The sequence below is a fragment of the Sceloporus undulatus genome, chromosome 4 (genome assembly GCF_019175285.1).
Source record: "Sceloporus undulatus isolate JIND9_A2432 ecotype Alabama chromosome 4, SceUnd_v1.1, whole genome shotgun sequence".
Taxonomy (NCBI): Eukaryota; Metazoa; Chordata; class Lepidosauria; order Squamata; family Phrynosomatidae; genus Sceloporus; species Sceloporus undulatus.
In genome coordinates this window covers 119,805,827-119,831,511 of record NC_056525.1, presented here as the reverse complement: position 1 = coordinate 119,831,511, position 25,685 = coordinate 119,805,827, and the positions used below count along the sequence as shown (strand labels likewise).

The window sequence follows — 25,685 nt, the reverse complement described above, 5'->3', positions numbered from 1 at the left end:
CTTCCCTTGAGGGCACCAGCTCCTATTACAGCTGAACTATAGTCTTGGCTGGGGAGGTGGGCAAATGGTGCTCTTTACAATATCCATCAGCTGAATTAACTGTAATTAATTCAATAGGTTTGAGATGATAAATGAAAGCATTTCTAATGTGTCAAAAAACTGTGCCATTTGTTTTAAAATTGCTATTGACATTGTTTATGTTTCAGTGCATATTTCATTTTCAGGGAAAAGGTAACAGATGTAATTAAGTCCTTACAATAAACCCTCAAGAGGCAGCTACTCGCAATGGTGGGTGAGGTTTCATCAGGAATGAACAGCGGTTTCCAAACCAAGCTACCACAGCAAGGCAAACTCACCAAAGGTTCTTGCATTTGATGATTCAGTTACAACATCCTATGAACCCAGCGTTTAAACTGCAGTTTAAAACTGGCATCTTGATTTAAGCTTCTCAGTATATCAGTTCAGGATCTATAGCTGTTCTCAACATTTCTTTTTCTTCCAGCAGTGGGGCAATCACTACCACAATGTATTAAATCAGACATCATGCCAAATCATTTTTAAAAAGTACTAATTCGTGGCAAACCAGGGTTTTTCACTAGTGACTGCAAACCATGATTTGTTGATTTAGATATTAAATCAAACTGTAAATTTTCTTAATTTATTGCAAACTTACTGGCAAAATCTAGGCATATTTCTCTGAAGCTATTCCATGAAGTGAGAATGGACAGACTATATATAACATTGCTAAGCAGTCTCCTAATTTAAATAACCTTTGGCAAAAGAATAAGAATTTCTCAGAATAAACATTATCGAAAGCATTATTCTCAAATGCTCACCTAATCTATACTATACTAAAAACAGTAATTAAGAATAGTAATTAAAAACAGATCTAATCAGTTAGAAGCAAACTAAATGTAAAAAAATGATTATGTTCTCATTTTACTTACCATATAATTACTATAGGCATGATCAAACATTTCTATTACTTGATTCCTACAAAGGAAACAAAAAATAGTATGCAGTTGGTTAAATCTCAGAAAGGAAGGTTTACGGTAAGTAAAAACAGCAACTCAGATTGGAAGTCACAAGGAGATAAAGAACATCTCCTAAACAGGTACACATTGGCCATATTAATATGTACAAGCAAATAAACTAAATGAAGGTTACCACCAATAAATATCTGCTATTCTTAGATGCAAGAAATGAAATGAAACAGTATCATGTAAAGATTTTTTTGCTCTTGTTATTCTTGCTTGCCTTCAAGTCACTTTTGATTTCTGGAGACCTCAAGGTGAACCTATCATCTTTTAATTTTTTATTGTTTTGACTAGATTTATTCTGAGAGCATTTAACATTGCTCTCCTCTGATCTGAGAGTGTGACTTAACCAAGGTCACCCAGTGGGTTTCCATGACTGAGCAAAGATCCATTCCTGGGTCTCCTGGAATCCCTGTCCAAGACACAAGCCATTACACCATGGTGGCTCTCTAGACATGTTTACATGTTTGTGTGGGTGTCTTGTGTGACTTCAAGTCATTTCCAACTTATAGATTCTGCCTGATCAACCTTCCTCTGACAAGTCTCTTTTATTAATCCCTCTATGGCCCTAAATTTTACCCTTGACTTATCCACGGGTCACATCAAATGCTCTGATTCTAGCCCCAAAAGCTGCCCTTGACTTATACACAAGGTCGACTTATAGTCAAGTATACACAGTACTCTATGTGAAATGCTCTTTTTAAGTGCTTTTTATTTTATGAAATGAAAAGAAGCCATGAAACAGATTCTGTGGCACATGACATAGATAGCATCATGAGAAAAACAGTACTGTCGTCGATAGTGCAAGCAATCTTCTGGCCACAGTGAGTTCAGTGAGAGGCGAGTCACCATACGCTTTATTCCCAGATTAGGCTAAATCACTTTCTTCTGCAATGGTTATAATGGTGATGTTTTCCCACCGCAACTTCTAGATTGTATGATTCTGATGATCGAAACTGGGACTGTAAAGATGCTGCTCGTAGCACACACCCATCGCATCGCTCATCATAGAAAAATCCTCACTCGCATTTGAAGTATATGCAGATTAAAATCACCACTCCACATATAGACCTTATTATTGCATTACGCTCTTAAAACAGGGCTGGGTCGCTTTAACTGCTCTGACTGCCTCCTGTTGCATTTTGGGGTTTGTAGTCCAGTGAGGCTTAAGAGCTCTCTGTCTGAATATTCCAAATGCCTCTTCCTAAACTACAGGTCCCAGAATGCAACAGCAGGAAGCCACAGCAGTTAAAGAGACCTAGCCCTGTTTTAAGAGCGTAATGCAATAAGGTCCAGGCATAACAATTATGTGCATGTACTTACCATCCTCCTTTTATCATCTGTCATGTGAGTATTTCAATATCCCATTATCCTAACATGAATATGTATCCGAATCTATAAATACTGCCACCAAAAAATGCTAATGTCAACGTAATTTAATTTTGTTTCTGATACTGGCATCATGAAGGGATCCATATTTGTAAGAAGGCTTGCCTGCCATGTATGTAACTAAACAGAACCACTAACCCGAAGTTAACCATCTATCGTTGTCAGAAAAGGTGTAATGCATCTTCTGTGCATCCTCAGACACAAAGGCTGATGAGAATAAGTTCACATCCCTGTTAATCAGAATTAACAGGCATGTAATACATGTTTTAAGCACTCGCTTGAAACCACCCAGTACATTTCTACCTCATCCCTGATTTATATGAATAGGGAATATATTACTAGCAGGCATGGGAAACAAACACAAAGCACAAACAGGCCTCACTGCTATACTGCTGAGTTGCAAGTGGTCAAGTGTGGCAGTGGCATTAGTGTGCATGAGCAATCATAGAATCCTATTGGAAGAGACCCCCAAAAGGGCCCTGATCCAGCCCAACCCCCTTCTTCTGCCATGCAGGAACTCTCAGCCAAAGCATCCCCATTGACAGAGGGCCATCCAGCCTCTGCTTAAAGACAGCCTCCAAGGAAGGAGACTGAAAGGGAGTGTGTTCCACTGTCAAACAGCCCTTACTCTCAACAAGTTCCTCCTAATGTTCAGGTGGAATCTCTTTTCCTGTAGCTTGCATCCATTGTTCCGGGTCCTGTTCTCTGGAGCAGCAGAAACAAGCTTGCTCCCTCTTCAATATGACATCCCTTCAAGTATTTAAACAGGGCTCTCCTCTCACCTCTTAGCCTTCCCTTCTCCAGGCTGAACACCCCCAGATCCCTCCAAGGCGTTCCTGATAGGTTTCCTGTCAGGGCCCTCCATGTCTCCCTCCCCTCCCTGCCTCTTACTCACCCGAGGCGGCGCTTCTCTTCCCGGCTCATGGCCGCCAGCACCGAGGAGGCGGAGAGGAGGCCCAGGGCCAGCACTTTCCAGCCGGGAAAGCGGGCTCTTCCTCCTCCCCCTCCTCCGCTCCTTCCCTGGCCCGCAGCCGCCGCGCTCATGGCAGCCTCTGCCCCGCTAGGCCCAGCCCGCTCCCATCCCTTTCCCGAGGAGGAGGAGCAGCCGCAGCAAAAGGGACCGGCCCTTGGCTCCCGCTGCTTCCCGCCACCCCTTCTTCTCTCCGGTGTAGCCAAGGAAACCGCAGCCCCAGCCGCTTCCGGGTTCGCTTCCGGCCACGTGACCGAGAGAGCCAATGGGGGGACTGAAAAGGGGCTGGGTCACGTGACGAGAGACGCAAGCCCGCGCGACCCGAGGAAACGGGGGACGTGGAACCAACGAGAGACCCGCCCTCGCGCCAGCCTTGGCCTGACGTGGCTCTCTCTCTCGTAGAGATAAGAATAGTTTAGACAAACCCTCCCTGCCACTGGAATGTGATATTTCCGGGTTCGCGTTGCAGGGTGGGGGTGGTAATGCTGAACTGTTTTGTCTTTATCTGAATATAGAGGGATATATATATATATATATATAGAGAGAGAGAGAGAGAGAGGGGAGGATATATATAGAGAGAGAGGGGGGGAGGATATATACATACATATACATATATATATATATAGAGAGAGAGAGAGAGATACATATAGATATATATATAGAGGGGGAAGGATCTATGTATTTACATATACATATATATAGAGAGAGATACATATAGATATATATAGAGAGAGGGGGGAGGATACACACATATAGAAAGAGAGAGAAATATACATATAGATAGATACATATAGACAGAGGGATATCGAGATATATATATATATATATATATATATAATATATATATATAGAAATAACCCAGTTTGAGACCGCTTTAACTGCTATGCTCAACGCTAGGGAATTATTCTGGGCACTGTGGTGTTTGTGAGACACTGAGCCTTCTCTGCCAGAGAGAGAAACCTCAGTCTCTAGTTTGCTGTGGCACCAGAGCTCTCTCTCTCTCTGGCAGAGAAGGCTCAGTGTCTCACAAACACTACACTTCCCAGAATTCCATAGCACTGAGTCATGGCACCTAAAGCGGTCTCGAACTGAGTTATTTCTGCAGACCAGAGACCTCTGTATTGTAGATCTACATATCCCTCTATCTTCAGATAAAGAGAGAGATAGCTATAGATGTACACTACACATATAGGTATAGAAATGTACTTCTTTATATTGCTGTTCAGACCCAAAATATGGACAGTTATTTTTAAGAGGGAGAGGGACCATTGCTAAAGAAAGCCAAAGAAAGGAGAGACTGCAGTCAGTAGCAATATAAATAGCAAGAAATCAAGACATCGGAAGAAGGCTAGGAATGGGAAGGGCAGCTATGAAAGAGTAACGACCCTAAAGTGTAAGGATAGAGATATAAAACTGAACACCAAAGTTATGATCATCCAATCCATTGTATTCCTTATTGCCATGTATGGACGTGAGAACTGGATCAACTCATTTGAGATGTGGTGCTGGAGAAGAGGACTGAGGATCCCATGGATAGCCAAAATGACTAATAAATAGGCCCCAGAGCAAGGCATGATGGAGTAGTGGCTTGAGCGTTGGACTAGGATTCTGGAGAACTGGGTTCGAATGCTGGCTCAGCCATGTGAACCCACTGCGTAACCCTGGGCAAATCATACTCTCTCAGCCTCGGAGGATGGGAATGGCAAACCCCCTCTGAAGAAACATGCCAAGAAAACACTGATAGGGTCACCTTAGAGTTGCCATAAGTCAGAAATGACTTGAAGGCGCACAACAAGAGCGAAGCAATCCTGAACCAAAATGGCCCGATTTTACTGTGGCCATCTGCAGAGATGACATGTCTCATTAGAGACAATAATGTTTCTTAAACTGGAAGGCAATAAAACAAGAGAAAGACTGCATTACAGGTGGATAGCCTTAAGCAAGGAAGTCATAGCCCTGAGTTTACAGGACCTGAGCAGGATAACGGATGATGGCTGAGGCTCTTGGGTCGCTTTCATTCGTAGGCCTTCCATGAATCAAAACCAACTTGTTGGCAAATAGCAAGGGTTTGGGGCCAGGATATTTGAAAGACTGCTTCCTCCTGTAACAACCCTGCCTATAACTTGTTTTTGTTTTTTAGACTAGTACAAATCTTACAAGCCTTAGTTTTATTGGTTTTCTTTTCTTCACCACTTTGGATTTACTAGTTGCCTGTGCTTGTAAGTGCGTCATGCCAGGGCTACACAATGTCATAGGAAAGAAAGTGTAACTTCTGGTCCTGAGTTAAAAATATTTGAGAATTTATTTTTCATGCAGAGCCATGTTCGATTTCCATTAACAATGGGACAGTACATGTATCTTCTCAGAAATAAACATCAATTAATAAAGTGTGACTTACTCCATGGTAAACATGTTCGAGATTGTGACAGGAGAGACTCTTAAAGGTCAATGGAATGTGTGTATTTCTTTATGACAATCATTTCTTCCCCCAACCATATCTAATTACATTCCTTTTATCTCTTAGAGCTAGAAGTATTGTACGTTATTCCCCCCCTCCTCATTTTTATCCTAACAACAACCCTATAAGGTAGGTTAGGACGAGAAGTTACAATTAACTCCAAGTGATCACATGAGTGTTGTGTTAGGGGAAAAGTGGGTTTTGGCCTGATCCATAAGGTGCCTTGGGCAGAAGGGGTGGGTATGAGCACAGAGCACCTGCAGTGACCATGAATGTCAGGGAAAGGTATCATTTTGAATAGGATTTAATGAAGGCACTTAAATTTTACAATAATGTATAATATCATTAAAAAACATATACAGGTAGCTGTGTTGGCCATTTCACAAGTACAAACAAAAATCCATCTTTGGCGGGATACAAGATGTAACGGCAGCACTGCGGCCGTTATGTCAAAATGACGGCGCCCATGTGTACAGGGCGCCACCATTTTGACGCCCCTGTCATGTGCTAGGGGTGAGGCCGGTGTGGATGCTGTGCCCTTGGCCAACCCCTAGCATGTGACGGGGGCGCCGCATACGCTGGTATGTACAGCGCCCATGATACCTTTATTGGCTAACCGAAATGTACAATATACCTATTGCAAGCTTTCAAAGCTCCATGGGCTTCTTCATCAGGCAAGATGTTACAAACCAAACAGGAGGGGGAAAACAATTGGAGATGTTAGATGCCTGCATGTTGTTCCAGTGCTTGGTAAAGATGTTATGATGGGGAGGATAACATCTCCAGTTGTTTTTTTCTTCTTTGCTTCTGTCTGGTTTGTAACATCTTGCTTCATGAAGAAGCCCATGGAGCTTCGAAAGCTTGCAACAAGTATATTGTGCATTTTGGTTGGCCAGTAATAGTGTAATATTATAGTTCTTGTCTTGATGTACAGCCACACAAAGTAATGCATTTATTGATATGGAGGTGACTGGTTTTCTTTCGTTTTCAGGCTTTTCAAAACACAGTACATAAACTCCATTGTTTCTTTGTTTAAAATAATGTTTTTTCTTCTTAATGTTCATAACTCTTGCCCTTTTGTTGCCTGGCCACATCCTTTTGATCACACTGATGTCACCCAGCCATACAAGTTGTGGATTTAATATGTGAAATGTTGGTAGATGTGCTGTTGTCACCAGGCTGTGTGGTTCCTGTCCCCACAGCCAATGCAGGTGGAGAAATGCAAATGTGGAACCAGTTCTACTGAGTTGGAGCAGTGGACAGCAATACAGATCGCCATTTTCAGCAGCTGTTTGTGTTTCTTGAAACAGTTTGCCAGGCCTCTGAAGTTGACTCTGAGAGTCTTATCACACCAAAGGGTAAGGATAATGTCATGGAGGAGAGAATGGGTGGTCAGATCCAAATGTTACGTGCGGAAAGCTTTTAACACAAATGGACACAGTCATATCAGAATGGTTCTGAAGGTGCAAGAGAAAAGAGAACAATCCCAATTAAACACTATTTTTAGAAAAATGCTATTGCAGAGAGAGAAGAGCCTAGTAGTGCAATAAGGCCCCAAGTTTTCAATTTTCATGGGTCATGTCCAGGTGGGAGACAAGGGTGCAAATTCTCCAGTTTTGATGGGTGCATCCTCAGACAAGAGGGAATGGCTAGTGTATTTAATTACTTGGTTTTGTCCTTCCCTCCCCAGTCTATTTACTTATTTAGTTACTTAGACCTGTTACAGACTGCCAAAATAAAGCTGCTTTGGGTCTCTTTGGAGGTAGGCTGTTTAAATGATGCATGCATCCTAAGAATCCGGAAGCTGCACCAAAGCTGCACTCCAGTGCTTAGGAATGGAGTGTGGCTTTGGCGCGACCTCTGGACTCTTAGGACCCATGCATCATTTAAATAGCATACCTCCAAAGAACCGAAGCAGCTTTATTTTGGCAGTCTGTAACAGGCCTTAGTTTTGTCCTTCCCTCCCACTCATTATTGTACCAGGGCTCACACTTTGCTATGCTTGGTATCCACCTTCTGGCTAGAAAGAGGTAGGTGAGATTAAAAGTTCCTTTTCACTTCTTCCTAAATATGTAAGAATGGCTAACCCCCCTCCCCAAATCTAACTGATCCCAAAACAGCTCCTTTAGCTAACATTTATATCATAATTTCCAGAAAGGAAAATGTGTGTATATGTAAGTTTGAATAACAAGCTGTGAACAACAACTGTGGTTGGTACTTATTGCATAACACTTAATGTCATTCCAGTGTGGCTGTCCTTAGGTTTCAAGTTTTGGCCTGGAAACCTCAGGGCCTGGAACAATCTTCACGTAGAAACCCTACTTGTAACATGTTCAGTCCAGAGATGCACATACGCAATTACAGTGTTCGCCTTTGGCCACTGAACTGCAGCATATTTGTGACTGATTTACAAGCATATTGGTTTTCATAACATTCTAACAATATGCTGACAAGGGAGAACCAGCTGTTTTATACATTAATCATTAAAACTGGAAAATATGCTCTGTTCTAAATGCACATGGGGGGAAATGATGTAAATAAGAGCCCGTCTTGTTTATGGAGAGAAGCAAATAGTTTCCATAAAACAGTGAAAAGAAGGGGGGAAATGCATGGAGAAAATCCCTAATCTTGCAAAGATACAATAAATGTGCTTGAACATGTTACATTCTGGTTTCCATTTAGGAGGCTGAAGGGAAACAAGTTTAAAAAGATGCTCTGTCTGAAGACAGAATCATCACCATCACTGTCGGTACATTTTAAATAGACTTGTACATTTTAGTGTACACCGGTGGTACTCAACATTTTTACTCTTGGGATCCCCTCTTTACATCTACATGTGGATGTAGCATCCCCTCCACTTGGTGCAGTATATGAATAAAAATAATTAGTTTATTTATTGTTTTCATTTGCACATTCATGTATATTAATATTTTAGCTTTTTATAGGGAATGATATTGTTCAAATTAAAAGTTTTATTTTAGTCAATTCAATATTTAACTCTATGAGTGTGTATCATACACATAAAAAAAGTTTGGGAAGAGTAGGGGGGGAACCTGCTTGAGAACCATTGGTACACAATGTGAATCAACAACTGGAGAATTCGATGATATAGCTGTTTTAGTCTGTAGAATCAGTTGTGGAGAGATCTTGTAGCACCTTTGAAACTACTGAAAGAAAGAAATGCATCTGAAGAAGTAGACTTTAGTCTATGAAAGCTCATGCTGCCAATTTCTTTCTTTCAGCTAGTCTCAATGATGCTACAACAACTGGAGACTTTAGGATGACAAGAGCGCCCCGAGAAATATTACAGTACAGTAGTTGCCTTCCCATGCTGGCAAACCAAGAATAAGTTATCTGGGAGCAAGGGCCTATTGGTTGTGGTAAGTGTAAAGATAATTGATGACCAGGGCCCTATGCTCAGCTATTGTAGTTCAGTGTCTCCAATGCACACTGTTGGAGTGTGGACAACTGTGGGAAGTCCCAATAGCCCAGAGGTCAAATTTTCAATCCAGGACAGATTATGGGCTGCATCAGACCAAAAATGGGGGTGGTGATGTATTGGGGGCATGGAAGCCCTGTGTTCCATATTACTGCAAAATTCTACTTCAGAAGTCCTCCAGGAGTGGGAAAATTACACTTTCTTATGGGGAAAGATAATGTATAAGGTGAACATAAAAGACCCCACAGGTGGAAAAATGGCCTTGAGAACCATATGTGGCCTGCAGGCTGTGCTTTGTTCACTCCTTATAGGATTACATTTATATTATACCTTATATTTGTGGTGTACACATGTAGAAAATGGAGGAACTTTGCTACATACCTGCCATACCTTAATAATTCCAAAAATGCTGTAGAGTTATTGGACGAGAGTGAAAATTATGTCCTTAAAGAGATTTTAGTAACATTTTCCTTTGCGTTTCACACTTCAGTTCTTGTTGGAATCGTGAAATGCTGACTTGTCATCATTAATGGCTACAGCAACTAAAGGATAGATGAAAGCACTTTGGTTCAGTTCACTACCAGCTTCAGGTAAGACTCCAAAGAATGTTGTTATTGTTGTGTGCCTTCAAGTCACTATTGACTTATGGGGACCCTAAGGTGACCCTATCATGTGGTTTTCTGGGGCTGAGAGTGTCTTACTTGCCCAGGGTTACCAAGTGGGTTTCCATGTCCAAATGGCGACTCGAACCTTTGTCTCCAAAGTCCTAATCCAACACTCAGTTCAGTACATCATGTTGGCTCTCCCCAATGAATATTAGTCTTAAATAATTTCTAGTTCTCTGGGTGGTAGCGGTGCTAAAAGAGAAGTAAAACATTACCAAATGTTAAAAGTGTATTGATTTTTTTTATTATTATTATTACAATTATTTATAACCTGCCATTCAGGATACAAATCCTTCGATGAGAGCTTACAAGTAACATTAATAAAAATCAGGACAGACACAACATTTGCTTTCAAAAAATGACCAGGATCCTTTTCATAGGAGAGTTTGTAGTAGATGCCCCTGTGAATAGAAGAGATAGGCCTCCTGGGGTAAGCTCTGAGGTGGTATTCACCTGTCAGCTTGCCTGCCTCTCTTTCCAGAAAATTTCCAGCTTATCTTTTTTTTCTAGACCAAAATACCCAGTGAAAATTGCTTTCTTAAATTTTTCATACTTGGTGCAAATATCAAAATACTTAGAAAAGCCAACAATTTCATCAGTGATGACTTTCAGTCTTCCACGTTCAAGAAAATGATATGTCAAATTAATTATACACCACTAGAACATACATATTAACTCTAGTCCTGACTTGCAATAAGAAATTCAATATTGTAAAAACATACCAGTCCTTAAAGTAATAATCAAATATACACTATGTTTTCAAGCAAGTGTTAGCTTAAATGCACTCTATTACTTTAGTAACAGTGGGGCTGTCTAACTGTGTCTGAATGTATCAACTCAAGAAAGATTATTCATATAGAACGTAACTGGGATATGCCAAATCCTTTTTTGCATTTCACATTTCTGTTAAGGCAGAGATGGCTAAAAAGAAGTGTACCACAAGGCAAGACCTAAGAATGGGAAGGAGCTGAACCACACAAATGTATAAACAACTCTTTCTAGTGTCTTGAACAAGGGAATGGGGCGACAGTTCAATCTATGAGAAGGAGATAGGACTGACTTTCTTCCTGATCCTATTGTTGGTCCACAGATACCAAAAAGTCCCATTGCCTGGGATACTTATGGTGCACATACCCCATACTGACTCCATGCTATGTGAAAGTATTTTCTTAGATGTATTTACTTGGGGGATCATTATAAGAGTATGCAAACATGTAATGTTGACATCCTGAATCTGTTCTAGAGATACAATCGCCTTCATAATTCCTGTATTAGTTTTTTAAAAGCATCCTTTAGATAGCATTGCAATTGTTTCTGTGGTCAAAATCTAACAATGCCTGTGGTTAGTTCCAGGTATATCTTCTTAACTATGACTTTAGTTTTAATAGGGATGGAGTAATATTTGTTAATGACTGTTAAAAAGTTTTATTATATTTGTACCTTAATTTTAAAACAAACGCATTAGTGTATCTGCCCATACTATCACGTTAAATATTCCTATTTGGTTGTATCCAAAGATGATTACCTGCCAGCAGAATGGATGCTATTGTTCTTGTGTGTTTTGCTCCTTCCTGCTGACACCCTATGTGCCCCTTCCAATCTGCTGTGAAGAGTTAGTGATTCCTCCAGAGCAGATGGGGTACATTGGGAGTACAGGAAAAGGAAAAGGAAGTTGTTAATATTGTGTGCCTTCAAGTTGTTTCCAACGTACAGAAATCCTAAAGTGAACCTTTCACAGGGTATTCATGGCAAGATCTGTTCGGAGGGGATTTGCCTTTGCCTTCCTCTGAGACTAAGAGACTTACCCAAGATCATGGGTTTCCATGGCTAAGCAGAGATTTTAAGCATGGTCTCCTCAAGTCCTAGTCCAGCACTCAGACCACCATGCCACGCTGGCTCTACGCAAGCAAGTGCTGGATGTAATCCTTATGAATGTTACTATAAAAATAATATTTGTGGCTCTGACCACCAGGGAAATGGGGGTAGCTAGGAGAATCTCCTGGCCTGATCTGAGATAGACCTGGACCCTCCCCTGAATTTTCAGGGTTTGTTAAAATGATAAGAGTGTAGCCCAAAATGCAAAAGAAAATATGTAGATAGGCATTCCATTAAGAAGTAAACCTTGGTCCTGGTTTCCATTGTCATGGCCAAAAGAAACAGCCAAATACACTCAGTTTGTATAACATATACTATGGGCCCTTGGTAGCTGCTGGGGTTTGGTACCAGGACCACCTATGGATACCAAGATCTGTGGATGCCTAAGTCCCATTAAATACAATGACATAATAAAATGTTGTCCCTATATAAAATGGCTAAAACAAGGCTTGCTTTTGGAATTGATATTAATTTTGAATCTTTTCAATCCGTAGATGGTTCAATCCATAGATGGTTCAATCCATGGTTGAATCCATGGATTCAATACACAGAGTGGGCTGTATATTGAAAGTTGCATAATCTCATTCTTCTGTAGACAAACCACATCTGCCTTATCATTGAATTAGGAATCACTGGAGTGTGCGTTTTTTTTAAATAGGCATAGCCTTGGTTTAGGCACTTTGAAATAAATACAGGTGCAAATTACTGTGAAACGTTTGTCATTCCCTGTGGAGAAAAAATGTATAAAGTGCCCTACAAAAGGTGCAAAGGGGGCGGGGAGGAACCAAGAAACCCATGCCAACTATTCTGGCAATTTAAGTATTTCAGCAACTAAAAAAGGAGGAGAACTGAACTGCTCTATGGTCAAATCTCTGCCAAAGCTTTTAAATACAAAAAGAATAATCCAGCTATTCAAGGTTAACACTATATATGCACCATTACACTGTGCAAGATTCTAATAAGCAAATCACCCTATTGCTGAAAATTTCCCATCTGCTTCTTATTAACATGCTTCATACAAAGTTTCACTCCCCCTTTACTACATCTAATTTAAGCCTTTCCTTCTAAATTTTGCTCTCACATCACTGCAGTCCTCACCCACATGAGACAGTAAAATTTATTATAAACAGTGACATAAATGTTCTCAGCAAACTATCACCTACCAACGTATCGCTGACAGACTATGTAAGTATTTACCACGTTGGTGCCAGTATCAATTTTATATTATCAACTTCCATCTTGTCAGAAGAAGCAGGAATGGGCTGACAAAAGCAGTAATTCAGGCCACCAGGATTCTTGAGCAGATGCCGAATGAGAATGTGAGTGCTCTCAGATAAGGTGCGTGTGTTTGAATAAATCTCTCCACATTAATTTTGAGGTGACTTGTATCATAATGATCTCAGGGCTAATGTTTTACATTCCCCAGATTGCCTTTTTTTACTTCTCAGATTGTAACTCAAGATTGTTGCCCTCAGCATTTTCGCATCTGTCTCTTGCACCTTCTGTCATATTCATAGACTCTGCACTTGGAAAGGACACATCTGCTTGTTCAGAATCATCCCCTTGAGTGAAGATGAGGGTTTTGTCTATCTTTATCAGTTCCTCCAGACTGCTACTCTCACTCTCTTTCAGTTCTGGAGAAAGTGGCTGATCATTTGGGTCTATTGTCAGCTTTGCAATATTCAAAATAGACTCCTGTGTTTCAACAGGGTAACCTGAAAATGATGGTGCATCCACTTCCCTAGAGACAGACTGAGGAGAAGAGAGTTCTGCTTCTTGAAAATCACCTTCAGGAGGTTGCTCTGTTTTGCTATTATCACCCATTGGGACAGAATGAGAAGAAAAGACTTCTTCCTTCTGATTAAGCATTCCTTTTTCAGCAGACTGTTCTACTTGTAATGCCTGATCCATGAAATCAAAATGACCATGAGAAAGGCCTACTTCACTCTGGCCAGATGGTCCAGTTTCAGCAGGTGGTTTTGGTTGGAAGTGGTTACCAGTATTGCTGTTCTCCACATCAGTAAACCACATGATTGTCTCCAACTCTGGCCTTGAGTGACAAACACTCAGCTCTCCAGACTCATTGGAAGGATCTATATGTGTTATGAAGCTTCTCTCCCCAAATGTGCTTGCTATATTTGTGTTATTTCCATCTGCAGTGAAAGGAAAAGCCACTTTGGGCTCCTTTATCTCACATGTTTGACATAATTCAGCATTCATTCGGTCCTCTTTGCCTGTTTCTTCTGCAGATTCCTGTGGCTTCAAAATCCAAGTTTCATGCAGAGCTTGTTTTGTGTTCTCAGATGAGATATCAACTGGCAGTTCAACTGTCAGTGTTAGCAAGTTCCTTATTTCATCCACACCATCAGGAAGCAGAGTTTTTTCCTCTTCCACCGACTCCATATTTTCTGCTCTTGCACTTGTACTTAATGTTGCTTCTACTACATTTGGAAGTTGAGAGTCTCTCTGTTCTTCTATAGCATTTTGTGTTACATTGGATAACTCCTCCTTGCCACTGAAATCTGAAATGACTACTTCCTCCTTTGCTTCAGAAGGAATGGAAGATACCTCAGCAGAAGCTCCTTCTTTACTGTCTAATGGTTTCATGGTCTCATGGCACTCCTCCAGAGTGTTTTTTTCTGGTGTGAAAATTTCATTACTTGTAGTGTCAGTATCTGAGACCTCTGTCTCACTAAAGGCTGGCTTCCTGGCTGGGCTGGCTTGTGCTGATCCTGATGGAGTTTTTAGATCACTCAAACTGGAGACACTTTCAAAAGGATGGCTCATTTCTTCAAAGAGGTTGTGTTTCTTCAAGTGTGCAGCCTCTTTTATCACTAAACAGAAGATGGAAACATACACAATGCTTCAGTCACATGAGCATAACAAAAAGATGCCATAGATAATAGGACACTAGTCCTGTAAAATACAGGAGATAGTGTTCCTTCCCAAATGGAACATAATTTGGGACAAGATTCTAACCATGCATCTTACTTCTGGTGCACAATGAGTAAATGCTTGGCTGAGCAAAGAGGAAGAAGATGCAAGGACTGTCTGCTTGACAGGGTATAACTTTGGCTCCCTAAACTTTTTTCATCTCCACCCTCTGAAAAGTTCAAAGCTTTGGAGTTCTTAATCTTCATCTTAGCATCTAAGTAGAATGAAGATAATATTCAGATAGCTATTATTCAGATAAAGGAGTATCTAAAGATTTCCAACATTTGATGAAATGCAAAGTGCCACAAATTAAATGACATGGATCAAAACAAATCAGCTATCTCAAGAGATACGATTTCTTGATTCATAAGATTGATGGTTACATTTGTCACATGAGATGTTACCTTGTAGGGTTTCATCCAACAAAGCTTGAAGTAAAATTTCTTCATAGACATTTTCAACTTGTATCACATTGGTATGCTCAGCAAAGATGTATTCCTCATATTCTTGAAGCACCTGTAAAACAAGATACAATTTAAGAGAATAAAAAGACATTGCCACATATTGGATTTTGCCACATCACTGTCTCTCTGGGCATTAGCTAAGACCAATTACAATAGCTAACCACTTCTTAAAATTGGTAGACTTTAAATTTGGCTCTGATCGAAGACAAATTTCATGGGGAGGAACAAAGGATTTGCAAGAAGCAGCAAGGCAATCTAAAGGAGTAGTTCCTTGCAATGCAGCAAGAAACTCAAAAACATTGCATCTGGAATGAGAAGTGAAGAAGTAATAGGGAATACAGCAAAGACAGGCAGGGCACACACAAAGCTGCAAGTATTCCAGTGAGGGCTAAGGAGCAAGATGATGTTGAAATTAGCCCTGCAACAGTTGTACCAACACCTTACTGTGGGCTTGTCATAAGCTTATGTGGACGGCAAGCCCCAGATGTTAAAATGACACGCGAGCCTATGGCATGCACACAGCACCGCAGATGGCCATTGAAACAAATGGGACTTTTGGTCCCATGTTTTTTCCCTTATGCGGGGGGAGGAGATCAGAAATGGATCTCCTGCATATACTAAGGGTGCACTGTATGACTAAATTTAGATCCAGCTAACTTTTCTTGTCTCTATGTCTACAACAATATTTCTTTACTTCAGCATCTTTTAAAATGGTACAATTATTTTTGCTTCCCAATAACAATGATTAGAAGGAGAGCTTTGGTCTCTCTGTGTGTCTGCCTTTACGTTGCCTGTCAACTTATGGCGACCCCATACATTTCATAAGGTTTTCTTAAGCAAGGAGTACTAAGGAGGTGGTTTTACCAGTTTTGTCCTCTGAAATATAGCTTATAGCATCCGGTATGTATATCCTTATTATACTTTTGTCTCATATACTTCAGTGTAGCAACCTACTGGTTTACAGGTGGAAGCCAGTGTTCGCTGCAGGGTGGGCAAAGTGATCTGGACCAGAGCATCCTGAAAGATCTTCTTCCGGACAGTACTGCTATCATAGTCGTATTGCTGCCATTTAAAAGAAGGAGAATCAACCATGAGATCCTGAAGTGCTGACAACCCCCTCTCACTTTCATGTATAACCCAGAAATAATACCAACTGAACGCAATGCACAGAAGCATTAATTAATTGCTTCCACTCAAACTTGGCTCTGGGAAAGACATTTTATAAAGTTTCTGTTTTCATATTGTACAATGTTAAAGTATCATTGTACTTTAAAACTAGTTTAATTAACAAAATTAAAAATGTATGAACACCAGTTCTAAAAGCTCCTCTCCCATTTTTCCTTTCATGGTTATGTCTGACTGCAAGTTGACATACAGGCATACCTCAGTTAACAAAGCTTCTAACACTGAAGACATAATGCCTATGAACATATCTATTTTGATAACTGAGGTATACCTGCATAACTTGATAGAGCCAGCTGTACCATTAGACAGAGGATGTGACCAGCTCAAGCAGCCAGTTTTGGGTGTCACACAAAGCAGCAGATGGTTAATTATGTAATTTGTTCTTCCTGTATTACTATCAGGGAAGGAGAGAGGTGCTTGTGAAATTTTCTGCTTCAGATGCAACACATGTGGAGGATGTGTTCCCTTTCATTCTAAACAAATTATAGCACTATGCTTTCCTATTAACTGTCATGGTGACATCCTATGAAATCCTGAGATTTGCTTAGAGAGTGGCGCTCCTCTGCTCTAGTGCTTCTCCAAACTACAGATCTCAGGATCATACCGAGGCAGCCATGGCAGTTAAACTAGGATCATAAGTGCTATAATTTTGTAGAGTGAAATGGCTCCAGGTTTGCAAACAACTGCACTAACAGCTATGTTCACACGCTCATAGGAATAGCTACTGAAAGCTCAAATAATGCATCCTCCTTTACATCCAGGGTATAATTGTTGCAAAACTGTTTTGGAATCAATATAGTTGATTATAAGAAACAGAAATGTTTTTAACATATTAGTAGAAATCCAAATCATTTGATTTTTTGGTAGACACTGTAGCCCTGCATTTCTCTTGGCAGACATGGCTAAAGAAATTCCACATACCTTTAAGACACGCAGTTTGACTTTTTCAATGGTTGCTGCCAGCTTGGCCAAATCTTTAGGATGGCTCAGACCCAGCAACTGTTCAAAGGTATACACTGCATTTTCCAGCAGCTAGAAACAAATTGAAAGGAAGATGTCATACTTTTAGCCTGCAGTAATCCATCTGATGTCAAGATAAACCCATCAGTCAATATCTTCTCTACTTTATTAACCATGCATAAAGATTTGTGTCCTTTTGTGATGCTTCTTGCAACATAGATAGTTTAATCATATGGAAGACCTTTTCAAAGCCTGAATATATACTTTTAAAAATTACATTTTAACACTTTTAAAAATTAAAATGATTATTGCACAAACAGATGTTTTGGGGTCTGTGTTTTGTACACAATTTTTGCACAAAGATAATATTTTTGCATCAAAAATTGTTTACAAAATCAAATAGGCTTTTGTAGTTATATAAAAAAACCACAGTTTTTGTACAAAATCCACTATTTTGCACAAAACAAATGTGTTTCTGGAACCATTCTTGCACAAAAATATATTTCTGTACAAAACTCTCAGTTTTAGTGTAATCTCCTCCATGTGTATTTATGGGCAGAGTAATTTCCCCAAATACTTCACGATGTGCGTATACTAGGCAAAAACTGTACAGAATTCTTCCTTCTGAGCTACTGTTCCTCACTGGTTTTCCCAAGTACCAGGAAACCTATTTTCAGCTATAAAAGAATAACAGCAAGTAGTCACTCCCTTCCTACTTATTTCATGGACCTCAGGGAACCTGGCATGATGAATGTATCTTCCAAGTCTATACAGTTCTCGGCTGGCTCAAGAGTCCTGGATGGTTCAGGACAAGCATTCCTTTGGGAGCCTGTTTTAGTGGCAGTTTACACATACACAGTCTACGTGGGAAAGTACTGGCAGTAATAAAAATTATTCCCAATACAGTAATACCACTGCATTTTTAAAATTTGTGTTCTTTGTGTTTTACAGCTACTGTAACAGGACAATTTATCTTCAATGTTGTAACTACATTTTCCAGTCTGTCTCTTATGTTATACAACTTCATATGATTTATTACAGTCACTAGATTAATCTAATATATGTGTTATCTCATGGGACCAAGTAAAGATGAGAAGATTTTGAACTCAATCCATCAATTCCTTTGGTATTACCCAAAGGTTACAGATGTCTATATTCTCCTCTCTCTGGAATGGCTATAAGATTGGGGTGACATTCCAAACATTTTAATTGCACTGATGTAATTCAATGCTCTTCCCTTCAGAAAATTGCTGGTCTTAGTCCCTTTTTCATGGAACTTGGTGTGAAACCAATTTTAAGGACTGTGGGTGCTACCAGTCAAAAAAAAATTCCATTCATATTGTAAACAAAATAACTAACATTAGCCAGACAATACCAAGTAAAATTTCCCGGTGAGAAATATATTTTTGTATGAACCCTCAATACACCCACACATCCACACACCCACACACAGAGTCTATAAATAGATAAATGTCCTGCTTGGGGAAACTGGCTTTTTTATTTCTGTCTGAGTTGGACTCAGTTTTCTAGAAGAGTGAATGAATGGTGGGTCTTTCTAGAATGAGTGGTAAATTCTTAAGATCTGAAAGAATGAGAGCCACTATTTAAAACCACTTAAAATCAAGATTTCTTGTTGTTGTATGTCTTCAAGTCATTTCCGACTTATAAAGTAGGATTTATCATGGGATTTTCTTGGAAAATTCTTCAGAAGGTGTTTGTCATTGTCATTGTCTGAGGCTGAGAGAGTGTGACTTGTCCAAGGTCGCTCAGTGGATTTCCATGACCAAGTGGTGATTCGAATCCTGATCGCTGACCAAGACAAACCATTCAGAAAGCTGTGTGTTGATCTACTCACAAGACCAGTGTACATATGCTGAGACCTAAACTGGGGTGCCTGGTGTTCAAAATCAATAGGTATCCTACCGTACCTCCTGCATTAAATTTTGGGTCTTCTGAATAATCAAATCAATGTCATAAAATCTGAAGCGACTCTTGAGGTCCTGCAGTTGCTCCTGAAGGTGGTTGACTTTCAGATAGCAAGGTTCCATTTTTACAGAATGGTATGGCAGGTTCATCAGGTGTTTCACATTCTATTAGAAATAATGTTTTGCAAAAAAAAAATTGTTTTCAGTAATTATACAACCATTTTTAGAGAATGAGAATGCTGTGCAACCAGTGCAGTGGTTCCTAAACTTTGGTCTGCCAAATGTTTTGTACTTAAGTTCCCAGAATTCCTGACTGTTGGCCAAACTGCCTGAGGTTTTGGGAACTGAATTCCCCAAAAAACTGGTGGATCAAAGTCTGGGAATCACTGACCTAAAGAATAGTGGCAAAACTGAGGCTTTGGAGTCCTGGAAAAACAGTGCTAAAAGATAATGTGGCAGCTACTAGAAGAGGACGGAAACTATGGGGCGAAGCAGACAGGCCAAATGGAGTGATCTGTGGCCACTTTGTCTGCGATCATTCTGGGTCCATGGTGACCAGATGCCACAGTCCTGAAGCTGGCTGCTGCTTTTCAGGTCAGCTTTGGGCCGCATTAGCCAGTCCCAGAATGGCTTCAGGCCATTTCGGGGGCATGTGTCATTTGAACGTCACAGCCACAAAGCGCCTGGGAGGTGCTTTTTTGGCCCATCTGCTTTAGGCCACGGTTGGTCTTTCTGGAGAAGGCAAACCTGTGGCCTACATCATCCAGTTACACGGCTGATCCATTAGCCATGGGCTTAACCTAGCTGATAAATGGCTCTGATATCACAGGGATAGGGTAGACTACTTGTTAAAAGGAAGTAGGGGCTCAGGGCATCATTCAAGACCTTAGAACTGTACAGTTACTAAGCAATATATGCATGTAGGTTGCAGCCTTTTGGAAGAACTTTTTCATACAAATGTGCTGTTGAAAAGATTTTTATAGAAGGTATTTTACCTGACTTTCTAGTCCTGCTTCCTTCAGGACAGTGAGCAGTATTTCCTTATCTTATTCATCCCTAAAGACAAGTCAGCCTGTGAAACAGGTTGTGGCTATTCTTAGTATACAAATGAGTACTGAGATCTAGAGATAATAACTTGCCAAAGGCCACATCATGAGTCCTCACTAAGCTGGGAAACTAGAAACTGATCCAAGATATGACCATAATGTACTCCAGAACAAGAGCAGACCTACCCCACATAAATGGCAAATCACATGGCTCACTTACCTCTTTTAACTTTGTGATATCATTTGTTGCTTGAAAGCCTTGACTAATTGCATTGACCTCTTTTTCAAAGAGAAGACGGACTTCACCAAATCCAGAGCTCACAGGGCCCATGAGTTCCTCCAGTATGGAAACAAGAAAAGGCTGGATGTTTTCACCACAGCATTTCTGGACAGGCTCAGATACACTCCCTGAAGATTTAAACCAGGCAGGAGTCAAATCAAGAGGGAGAATCCAGAGTCAGAGAAACTAAATATCACATGAAATACCATTTCACATGAAATACCATTTATCAGTTAAACAGACAGAGAGAGATATGTATGTTAGAAATATTGTATAAAATTACTTCAGGCTATGTATATAAGGTGCATATGAAACATAAATTAATTTTGTTTTTAGAGATGATCCTCTCTCCAAGATATCTCATTACGTAATATATATGCAAACACAGGTATTCCCAAATCCAAAAGAAAGAAAGAAAGAAATCCAAAATCCCCAACACTTCTGGTCCCAAGCATCTTGGATAAGGGATACTCAATCTATATTGCTAACATTTTGAAGACTGATTATATGAAGCATGATCCTGTGCATATTATACATTAAGACATCAAAAAATAGTCAGTGGAGCATCCTTCCAGATATGTGTTCAGAGGACTGTAGGTTTAGTCTGGAAGTATTATTACTCATCTTTATTTATACTGGATTGTGGCTTACATTTTCTGTCATTCACATTAATACTTTTAAAAAGCTCCTGGGATTAAATATCCATAATTTCAGCAGAGCTAAGAAAAATTGTGTCTGGAAATGGCAAAGATGGAGGGATTGTAAAGGCTGATGAACTTTGGAAGATGTCCTAAAAAAGCAATTTTTCCAAATTCTGAATTTTAATAATAGGTTTGTTGAATGTTTTGCTGCCAGCTTGAAACAGAGCTAGACATTTTCTGACTGGTTCAAGAAAAAGAAAAGGTAAAGCAAAGAGAGTTTACATCCTCAAGCATGCATGTGCATTATGGACATCCTGTGAATAACTTATACATGCATTTGGCTAAAACTTTAAGTCTCAAAGTATAAAGATGAAGCCATGTTTTCTCCAAGAACTTAAATGTTCAGGTAACCAGTTGGTTTAACAAATTATACTGTTGTACCTTTAGCAGCAGCTTTACGCACAGGGGTTTAGCAAGGGAAACTTCTTTCTGATCACTTTCTGATCTTTATTTCTTCTATTTTACACTGTCTCTTTATGCTTCAAATGCTATTTTTCTGTTCTGGTCAGCAGAAGTGTGAGGATGCCTACCCCCTCCACCCCAATATTTAACATTCAACTTACCTTTTATTTTCCCAGCTAAAAAGTTTTTGGAAGTTATAATCTGATCCATGTTTGAACGAACAGTTCCTTCAAGACCTTTGGTAACTTCTTTGCATTCCTCTTTCAGGGCACACAATCCCTCTGAAACATGATCTTGAACCAAATAATAAGTTTCTTCTATTATCTGTAACAAAAAGCATGAACTGAGTCAATTGCAAAGCAGCAAACAAGCTTGCGGTTAATAAACTAACCATGGAGTTTCAAGCATGATTTAAAAATATTATTTTTAGTGAAGGCTTTTGTCTGTTTCTACAACTGAGAGTGCTTGCTTAATAGTCTTTGAGTCCTGATGGCTACTACAAACCAACAGAATGTTAAAAATACTGCATGTGGCTTGTTGAGAGTGAAACCATTTTCAGTATATTTAGTGAGACTGAAAGAAGTCTGTATTTGCAATGTTGACAATAAGCATCCTTGAGGCCCTCTTACATAATGCTGTTTTTGAGGGTCTGTTCAAGATTATGGCCTGGCCACTTCCTAAAATTGGATGAAAATGTCACTATCTCTTTCTTTTCATTCTTTCTTCTCAGCTTCAGTTTATTCAGTTCCAATTTCACATCAGATTTATATTCTTTTTTAGCTGACATTGTGCGCCTTGCTCTGACCTCAGAGTGACTTGCATCTGCAGTGGTGGTGCCAGACAGCTCACAGGGACCATAAGTGGAAAGGCAGCCACCACCATTGCTGGGAAGAGAGTCCAAAACCTGCAGCAAAAGTTGAGTTATCTAAATGTGGGTTGGGGGAGGACGCACTGAATCAGTGTGGGCATCATGATGATGCAGTGAGCCTGGGGGAAATTCAGGATAAGCCACCCATGTAGACAAACCTAATTCTCCTTTGAGTAAGCTATTTTAGTTATTTGTAGCAGAAGTATAACACCGAAATATCAAAGTAGCATATTAAATTTTATTGGTAGTTGTGTTGATCTGTTTAAGAGGACTACATATATTGGCAAAAAAATATATAACCTATTGTTAATGATTTTGAATGATACCACTGCAACTGATCCTTTAAAAACCTTCCCTGAAACAGACTGCCATCCAAGAACTTAGGGTACTCAAAATAATACATACCCCAAACCATGCCCTCTTTCGATCATTCCTCTTCCCTTTCATTTTAGGAAGCAACATGCTTTGAAGGCTAGGTAAAAGCTCTTCCATCACAAGGTTGCTGAGAATCTACAGAGTTAGAATAAAATAAGAGCACAGCAAAGTCTTTTAGGCTGATTCAGACAGTTGTATCTCAACCTAACGAACTGCTATGATATGACATTTTCACATTGTAATCTAGTGGAGCTAGCATGTTCTAGTGGTTTGAATGTTGGGCTAGGAGTCTGGGAAACCAGAGTTTAAAACACCACTTAGCCATGCAAAACTCTCTCGGTGACCCTGGGCAAGTCACACTCTCAAAGTCTTAAGAGACAACAGCAAATCTCCTCTGTAAATCTTGCCAAGAAAATCTTATGATAGGGTCACCATCAGTTAGAGTTGACTTGAAGTACAAAACAACAATTCCAGAGAAATCTTGTGGTTCATCGGAGGCTTTTGAATGGATCCTGGGTGGACAGATGAATAATAGTGGATACTTATTTTCTTGTTTATTACTTCTAGTCTCCTGTTGCTGTGCACAACCATAGGAGATATTGAGTGTACTCTTAAAGTAGGGACAGCAATGGGTAAGCCCAAAGGAATGCTTCCTAAACCCTCTGCCATGTTGAGCTCTGCTATGGCAGACATGCAGAGGTCTGTCCACAAAGAACTCAACCAGTTTACTAAAACTCAACAGCTCAGTGTTCCCCAATGGGACAAAATTTTAAAATCACTGTTCTGTTATCGCATCTTTAGGCTTTTTGAGTAAATCCAACATCCCATGGAAATCAATGAAACTTAAGTTAGTCGTTATTAACTAGTTAAATTTATTTCAATTATTCTACTGGGTAGGACTAATGCTAGATTTTACTTTATGAAATATCTCCAGTCAAAAAGATTTCATGGTTTTGAGCTATGCCTTAATACCAATGGGGAATTGAAAGAGTTAAAGAACAACACTAAGTATATGTTGGCAGGATCAGAAGATTGGTATATCCATGTGGAGTAGGCCTATATACCCTGAAGGCACCAGATCCCATCTGATCTTGGAAGCTAAGCAGGGTCAGCACTGGTTAGTACTTGGATGGAAGGCCACCAATAAATACCTGATGCTGTAAACTATATTTCAGAGGATGGAACAGGCAAAACCATCTCTCCCAATTCCCTGCCTAAGAAAACTCTATGAAATTTATCACATCACTATAAATCGACAGGCAACCTAAAGGCATATATACACATACATCCATGGATATTTTATCAGTGTTTGATGAAAACTTTCCTGAAATATTTGTATGCAAGACATTACGTACTGTTCCCTTAGGCTGGGAAATCGCCTAAAATATTATATGTAGTCAAAGCCAATAAGAGAACATATTATACACATAACAGTGTACACTAGCTACAGCATGAATCATTACTACAGAGATAATAATGTAATTTATCTAAGCTGTCTTACAATAGCTCTCAAGGGAGAGGGGAATGAGTAATTCCTATTGCCTGCCAAGTCAGCTAATTAGACACTGCAGGATTTCCAGATAAATATGAACCTTTCAAATAATACCTTTATCCTTAATCTCTTGAGGGACATCATAAGTTCCAGATGTTATTATGTTTTAGGCTAGCGGACAATACAGGGCATCTTATGCATTGCCTAACCCAAAAACACACACATGTGGATATAGGTCTTGCTTTAAAAATTCATGGGAAATCACACTTTAAATAATTTTGAGTGCAATTGCTCTTTCATACCATTTCTAGCCATTGACATCCCATTCCAATAATCATTCTTGCATTATAAAAGTTATCTCATTATAAATTAAAATAGCATTTATATGTTGTTGTAGTAGTTGTTGTTTGCCTTCTGGCGATCCTAAGAGGATGCTCTTGGCAAGACTGAGGCTGAATATGCATTGCAGAAATAATCTAGTCTGACACCACTTTAACTACCATGGCTCAGTGCTATGGAATTCTAGGAATGTATTTATACCCTGCCCTTCAGCCCTAAAGGCTCTCAGAGCAGCTTAGCCTTCTCTGTTAGAGAGCTCAGGTGCCACAACAAACTACTACTTGGAACCATGGTAGTTAAAGTGGTGTCAAACTGGATTATTTCTGCAGTGTGGATGTAGCCCTATTTGGAGGAGGTTTGCCTTTGCCTTACTTTGAGGCTGAGAAGGGGATTCGAACCCTGGTCTTCCAGAATCTTAGTCCAACACCCACACCACTACAGCAGGCTGGCTGAACAGCATTTGGAGAGTAAATTTCAAACACCAAAAAGATTTCATTCATATCATGAATGAGGAAAGTACAACCACTGGGCCTCTTTTTCCAGCTCTTCCACATCCCCACAAGCCCCTTCAGAATGCCCAGGGGGAAAATTCCAACTCCAAAATTGCAAAGCATGACAATATTTACCCTCTGCTTCTCCCTCCTCCCCAAACCACAACCCCTGAAAATTGGCTGAAAACAACATTGGAACAATAACAGCAGCTTACTCTCAGTTTTTATTTTCTTCATGGCTACAGCCCACCAGAGGCTGAAAAAATGGCCCATGCCCCCACTACACTGCCCACCGCTGCATACATGCTCATATCTGTAAAAGAGGTAAGCATAATTACTCCCTGAGAAAGGCTAAGGCTGAAATGGGCATGATCCATGTGAAGTATTTAG

At 39.9% G+C, this 25,685-nt stretch overlaps 2 protein-coding genes and 1 long non-coding RNA gene across 5 annotated transcripts in view; 1 reads left to right on the top strand and 2 right to left on the bottom strand.

Moving 5' to 3' along the window:
- The window catches only part of EDEM3 (ER degradation enhancing alpha-mannosidase like protein 3), a 39,621-nt gene extending 35,966 nt beyond the window's left edge, over positions 1 to 3,655 (bottom strand). For both annotated transcript variants that reach the window (XM_042463568.1, XM_042463569.1), the window contains exons 1-2: positions 3,322 to 3,655; positions 948 to 993 (exon numbers count right to left, since the gene is read on the bottom strand). In XM_042463568.1, the coding sequence (XP_042319502.1) occupies positions 948 to 993; positions 3,322 to 3,470 (195 nt within the window). In that variant the 5' untranslated portion in view covers positions 3,471 to 3,655. The remainder of the gene's footprint in view (positions 1 to 947; positions 994 to 3,321) is intronic.
- An 854-nt stretch (positions 3,656 to 4,509) lies between these two features.
- On the top strand, positions 4,510 to 16,757 carry LOC121928625. Of its 2 annotated transcripts, none has more exons than XR_006103532.1 (4): positions 4,510 to 5,983; positions 7,057 to 7,212; positions 9,784 to 9,883; positions 16,196 to 16,757. It is a non-coding gene; the product is annotated as an uncharacterized LOC121928625 (long non-coding RNA). The 2 variants fall into 2 exon arrangements; XR_006103531.1 differs by lacking the exon at positions 16,196 to 16,757 and adding an exon at positions 13,543 to 13,591 and having other exon boundaries at positions 4,510 to 4,789.
- NIBAN1 (niban apoptosis regulator 1) overlaps positions 10,194 to 25,685 on the bottom strand; it is a 78,157-nt gene continuing 62,665 nt past the window's right edge. The window contains exons 7-14 of the mRNA XM_042463567.1: positions 23,004 to 23,108; positions 21,892 to 22,054; positions 20,568 to 20,755; positions 19,305 to 19,466; positions 17,338 to 17,448; positions 16,186 to 16,293; positions 15,172 to 15,283; positions 10,194 to 14,667 (exon numbers count right to left, since the gene is read on the bottom strand). Coding sequence (XP_042319501.1) covers positions 13,271 to 14,667; positions 15,172 to 15,283; positions 16,186 to 16,293; positions 17,338 to 17,448; positions 19,305 to 19,466; positions 20,568 to 20,755; positions 21,892 to 22,054; positions 23,004 to 23,108 — 2,346 coding nt within the window. The 3' untranslated portion in view covers positions 10,194 to 13,270. The remainder of the gene's footprint in view (positions 14,668 to 15,171; positions 15,284 to 16,185; positions 16,294 to 17,337; positions 17,449 to 19,304; positions 19,467 to 20,567; positions 20,756 to 21,891; positions 22,055 to 23,003; positions 23,109 to 25,685) is intronic.